Source organism: Vicia villosa, linkage group LG3, assembly GCF_029867415.1.
Source record: "Vicia villosa cultivar HV-30 ecotype Madison, WI linkage group LG3, Vvil1.0, whole genome shotgun sequence".
NCBI lineage: Eukaryota > Viridiplantae > Streptophyta > Magnoliopsida > Fabales > Fabaceae > Vicia > Vicia villosa.
Window position 1 is genome coordinate 75,945,335 of NC_081182.1, and position 6,863 is coordinate 75,952,197.

The window sequence follows — 6,863 nt, forward strand, 5'->3', positions numbered from 1 at the left end:
TTCTGTTTACTTATTGTGAAAAATGCGAAAGCTAAAAATACAACTTAGCAAAAATGTGGAGCATATGAAGATGATAAGGGCCAAAGCAAAGCCCAAAATGTGCTGGCTGACATAGAAGAAGATAATATTGGGCCTAAGTCAATCATAAAAAGGAATTTTTTATTACACTCTTATGTAACGGGGCACACCTATGAAAATCTCAAAAATACATTTGAGTTTATTTGGAGATACATCTCCGAACGCACCAAATATCATTTTGACTTAAATTTAGTTTGAAAATACATTCCTGAAATAAATCCAATGCTAACTCGTAGATACATCTCCGAACATATCCCTAAAGTCATTTTCCAACATTTCATTCAGAAGATTTTTTTTAACCACTCAATGATGTTTTCAAAGATGTATCTCTGAAAATATCTAGCGGAAAATTGAATATATGACCAGCTTGCATGATCATCTCTCTCACACTCGAAACTCGTTCCATAACCAAAAACCTTTTTTTTTCTTCATTTTCAACCAACTTTTCGATTTTAAACCAGATTTTTTGCATTTTATCAAATCAAAGAGAGCAAAATAAGCTGCAATTTTAAGTTAAAGTTCACTCATTTCATCCCTCATTGGTTGCATTAGTCTTGTGTTTAAGCTGAAAAAATTTGCGCCTTGTTTGGATATACATATAGAACTCACTTATCATAATTTCGGATGAGTATATCCGAAATCTTCTGTCACTGGTTTTTTAAGCATTTTCCTGGTTTGGTTCTTATTTGATATGGTGCATCCGGATATGTTTCCCAAAGTTCCTGTATGTAACCATGTAAAAGAAGATGCAGCTAAGGATGATGTAAAACCAAATAAAGTGAAGCACGATGTTAAATCAGATGAAGTGAAGGATGATGTTAAACCGCTTGTCGAGATAGATGTTGGTCAACGTTTCATAATGAACAATTGTTTACTTCTAGCAAACTTATGCTTCAATGGGTCCGCATGGTAGCAAAAAATTTGGGGTTTGGCATTGTAATCTGAAGGTCCGACAATGGTTCAAATAGAAGACAAGCATTTGAAACCATGAGATGCGAGAGAAGTGGCACGTATGTTCCCCCGATTCGGAAGTTGAAACATGATGGCACCAGAAAGAGAAAATGTGGTTGTCCGTTTAAATTGTGCGGATTTTTTAACGTGAATGAGATGTGGAAATTTCATGCGATTTATGGAGTACATAACCATGCCTTGCGAACAAAGCTAGTCATATGTTGAAATTTCATGCGATTTATGGAATACATAACCATGCCTTGCGAACAAAGCTGGTCATCCCATCATATGTTGACTTAAACCGGATGAGAAGGAATATGTTTCGAACATGTCTTTAATCAGTGTGGCGTCGAAAAACATACTTGCAAATTTTGAAACGGAAACACTCAGAAAGTGTTTCAAATATCAAGCAGGTATACAATGTGTGTCATCGAAACAACATGGCGATAATGGGCCAAGATCCGAAATGCAACAACTTTTGAAACTTTTGGATAAAAACCATTATGTTTCTAGGTACACAGTTTGTGATGATAAAGTCATTGTTCCTGATATATTTTGGACTCATCCCAAAAGTATTAAGTTATTCAACACCTTTCCCAATGTCCTCATTATCGATTCAATGTATAAGACCAACAAGTATAAACTTCCGCTTCTTGAAATTGTTGGTGTTACTTCTATGGAGAATATTTTTCAGTGGGATTTGCATTTTTTGAATATAAAAAATAGTTAGTTGTTACATGGGCCTTGCAAATGTTCAAGACTTTGTTGAAGGATCAAGAAAACATGCTGAAGGTAATTGTCACCGATCGAGACATGGCACTAATAAATTCAGTTGCAAAGTTGTTTCCTACATCGTACGCATTACTTTGTCGATATCACATTACAAAAAATGGGAGGGGTCAACTCAAACCCGCGGTAGGCGCCAAGAAAATTAAAGGTGAAGACGGAAAATGGTCAAACCAGGTGTGGTGGTGGAAAAGATAATGGATGCATGGATGAGTATATTAGATTCATCCACGTAAGACTTGTATTTTGCCTATGTAATGCATTTAAGAAGTATGTGTTCCAAATATCCAGATTTCCTAAAATACGTTGAGAGTATTATTCTTGACGTAAAGGAGAATTTTGTTCTGCTTGGACCGATTAGGTTAGATACCTCGACAACACAACAACCAACACAGTCAAGTCTGCACATTCGGCATCTTGATTTCTGAGCTAGAAGCAAAAGTTTATCTGAACTTGAAATCTTGACTTCTGATCTTGAAGAGTAGATTATCTTAAGAAACACTTTGAAAATCCTTTTCTGGTGAGCATTCAACATTCTTCAGAACTGCTGATTGTAAGTATATTGAGTGCGCCTAAGAGGGGGGGTGAATTAGGTTTTCAAAGATTTATCCGGTTTTTAGAATACTTGTACTTATTTTTGGTTAAGTGTTTGAAGGTTTTTGAATGGTTCTTTTCTTTTCTTGCTAATAGTGATGAAAGCGGTAAATTGCGGAAAAGTAAAGAACACAACGATATATGCTGGTTCCCCTCACAATCCGAGAGTACTCCAGTCCCCTTTCAAACACGAAAGAGATTTTACTATTGTTAGATCTTTGTACAAGCCTATACCAAGACTCCTCCTACAATTTTCTAACAAAACCACCAAGAACAATCCTCTTGGAATTTTCACTAACTTGTTTCCAACAATCCTGGACAACAAGATTTCAACCACCAAGAACAATCCTCTTGGATTTACTATCTTGATTATGAGAACAATCCTCTCACTAATCAATAACCCTTGCTTCCAACAATCCTGGATAGCAAGTCAATAATAATGAATATATTTGAGTAGAAATGTTAATGAACATATATCAATCTATAAGATTGATCTTCTCTTCCAATGATAATAATTCACAATTCTTTAAAGTAATAGATTGCTCAAAATATTTTCTAGTTTGGATGATATGAAAGTGTGTAGAAAATATCTTGAAAAAGATTGAAGAATAACAATGTGAAATTCTGAAAATTTCTAAGAGTTTTTGATTGGAAGAGATGAAGAATGAATTTGAAATTTTGAGTATATATAGATTTTCATAACACCCCTTGAAATATCATAAGTTTCTGTAGATTAATCATGAACAATTGCCAAGATTAAAGGAAATGTTTCAATGAAAAGGTGTGTGGAAAGGTGCTATGAAATGCTGCTGTTTTTCAAAAAACGTACAGGGGAAATCGATTTCCCTTAGCATGAAATCGATTTCATGCATGTAACGTTAACAAAATTTCAAAAACAAACAGTGGGAAATCGATTTCCTCTTTAGGTAAATCGATTTCCATAGTGCAAAAAGTGAATTTTTGCTTCTGGAAATGTTTTAAGACAGTGGCAAATCGATTTCATGTTATGGTAAATCGATTTACCCAGTGTAAAACTTGAATAAAAGATTTTGCAAATGTTTGCTATTATCATGGATGGTCTATGCAATGGTTGGTTGATTTCTTGAGCATCTAAGACTTTAGAGAATGTAATTATAGTCATTATACCTTCTTGAAGTGCAAGCTTGATTCCAAAGCCTTGATCATTGATATTTTAACTTTAACAACTCATCTTTGCCTTCTTGTTATTTAGAGATTTGTCTTCATCAAAACAAAAGATCTTTCATTGAGAATCTTGATCCATAGCTAATTTGATCTTTTTGCTCATCCTTTATTGATGTATACTCATGATAGTTGTCTTCATCAAAACATAGTGTTGTAGAAGCTTGCCTTCACATTCTCCCCCTTTTTGATGATGACAACATTTGAAATATGAAGTGTAAAGTTCTTATGTGAATGCTCCCCCTAAATTTGATAACTCCCCCTTGATCAAAGCTCTACCTTGATTTATAGAGAATTTTACTTCTTTGTGGCTGCAAATGTTAGAGACCAGCAAGCATGCACATATACACAAATATCTTCTCCCCCTTTGTCATTATCAAAAAGGATGGGAAAAAGATAAAAATTATTGTAAATAAATCATGAAAAATATTACTTCTTTACCTATGAGTTTTACCTCATGAGTGACTTCATCAAAACATTCATCTTTTGTGAAAATGATTTTGAAGCCTTTGTCACAAAGTTGACTTTTGCTTTAGAAGATTTTCCTTTAGTCCTTCAACTTTAAAGAACATCTTCAATGGATATGAAAGTTAGTGCTTCAACTTTGTCAATGCCAAGAATTCTTCCTTTAAGGTATTCTCCATATGTGAAATCACCCTTGGACTTTATAACTAGATTTGAAAGTTAGTTTATGTCTTCCATCTAATGCTTAGAACCACCACTTATCAAAAACACCATAGATTTTAAGTGGTCCTCAAGCAAACCTACAAAACAAATTAAGTTTGATTTGGTACCCAATGTGCTTTGGGTCCATCATAGTTAGTTCCTTTCTTAACCCATACATAATGACCACTTGCCACACTGAAATTTCTTACATAGCAGGCATTAGGTGTATGACCAACAATACCACAATAAAAACAAGTAGGAACAAAATTGCTTTTATATCTAGGAACATATGGTTTCTTTTTAGGAAACCTTTTATGATGATGAACCTTTTGTGCTTTATCCAATTTGTTGAATTGTTCACTTGCCTTCACAAAGATAGTTTTACTAGTACTTGGTTTGTTAGACTTTGCATATCCAAGACCACTTTTATCATTAGGGAATCTTTGTTGCCTAAGGACACCTTCCAACCCAATTTGTCCTTTTTCATACCTTTCAAGAACTCTCTTTAGTTGAACAATTTGAAAAGAGAGTGATTCACAATTCTTACATGACACATCCTCCTTTTGAACATTAATAATTTTCTCTTTTTCATCCTTATGTTCTTCCTCAATTATTTTAAACTTTTCTTCTAAAGATGATATTATTTTCTTTTGAGATGAAATAGTTTTATAGAGAATTTTGCATTCTTTTAATAGTTCATCTATTGCACCTTGTGCATCAATATCATAAAGAGAAATTTCATTACTAACCTCATCGTCTTCATCATCGGAATGATGTGATGCCATGAATACTAGATTTGTGCTTTCGTCACTATCCGAATTGCATGATGAACTTGTATCAATGTCTTCCCATGCAACATAGGCCTTTTTATTCTTGAAGTACTTTTTGTCTTTGACACCACCAATCTTGGAAAGTTTAGGACAATCATGTTTTATATGACCTTGCTTGCCACATTCATAACATGTGACACCTTGTGTTGAAGTGGAAGCCTCCTTTTTCTTTCCTTTTCTTTGAGATTCTTCCATTTTCTTGGTAAAATTATCATCATCTTCACTAGTGGATTCTTCTTGGTTGTTATCAAGTTTGACTCTCGTCTTTATGACAGTGTCTTTTGAATCTTTTACTTGAATTCCATGCTTCTTCAATCTTTCAAGTTCTTGGAGTTTTCCGAACAATGTTGAGGATGACATTTTGGATAGATTATTCTTTTTGAATATCTCCGTAACTTCTGGTTGCCATTCACTGTTCAAAGATTTAAGAATTTTAAGATTCAATTCATCATTAGTAAACACCTTACCGAGTGCTCTCAACTGATTTGTTAAGTGCACGAATCTTTTGTGCAAGTCGAGGATTGATTCTCGATGCTGCATTCTGAATAACTCATATTCTTGACTTAAAATTTGTGATCTTAATCTTTTATCTTCAGTGGTTCCTTCATAAGTTTCCACCAACGTATCCCATATTTCCTTTGCCGTTGTGCATGCCGAAATGCGAAAAAAATCGTCCATGCTAAAAGCACTTTGAAGAAGATTGATTGCCTTTTTATCATAGATGACCTTTTTCTTATCATCGTTATTCCATGAATCTTTAGGCTTTGTTGATTCAACACCGTTGACAACAAATGTAGGAACAAAGGGACCATTTTGGACAGCTTCCCATATTTCTATTCCTTGTGCTTCTAAATGAGCCTTCATTCGGATTTTCCAAAAGTCAAAATATTCACCACAAAACAATGGAGGTTTGTTGAAGCTACCACCATATTTGATAACCGGATTTGCGGAAGCCATTATGGATCTTTAGGAACAAGTTACCTATAACTTGCTCTGATACCAAATGTAAGTATATTGAGTGCGCCTAAGAGGGGGGGTGAATTAGGTTTTCAAAGATTTATCCGGTTTTTAGAATACTTGTACTTATTTTTGGTTAAGTGTTTGAAGGTTTTTGAATGGTTCTTTTCTTTTCTTGCTAATAGTGATGAAAGCGGTAAATTGCGAAAAAGTAAAGAACACAACGATATATGCTGGTTCCCCTCACAATCCGAGAGTACTCCAGTCCCCTTTCAAACACGAAAGAGATTTTACTATTGTTAGATCTTTGTACAAGTCTATACCAAGACTCCTCCTACAATTTTCTAACAAAACCACCAAGAACAATCCTCTTGGAATTTTCACTAACTTGTTTCCAACAATCCTGGACAACAAGATTTCAACCACCAAGAACAATCCTCTTGGATTTACTATCTTGATTATGAGAACAATCCTCTCACTAATCAATAACCCTTGCTTCCAACAATCCTGGATAGCAAGTCAATAATAATGAATATATTTGAGTAGAAATGTTAATGAACATATATCAATCTATAAGATTGATCTTCTCTTCCAATGATAATAATTCACAATTCTTTAAAGTAATAGATTGCTCAAAATATTTTCTAGTTTGGATGATATGAAAGTGTGTAGAAAATATCTTGAAAAAGATTGAAGAATAACAATGTGAAGTTCTGAAAATTTCTAAGAGTTTTTGATTGGAAGAGATGAAGAATGAATTTGAAATTTTGAGTATATATAGATTTTCATAACACCCCTTGA

The 6,863-nt window shown here is 34.0% G+C and overlaps 1 protein-coding gene across 1 annotated transcript; it reads left to right on the forward strand.

Annotated features, from left to right (window-relative positions):
• The first annotated feature begins 1,357 nt into the window (after positions 1–1,357).
• On the forward strand, positions 1,358–1,759 carry LOC131658357 (uncharacterized). Its single transcript, XM_058927662.1, has one exon. It carries the CDS (start codon positions 1,358–1,360, stop codon positions 1,757–1,759), a length of 402 nt encoding a protein of 133 aa, XP_058783645.1.
• Positions 1,760–6,863: the final 5,104 nt, after the last annotated feature.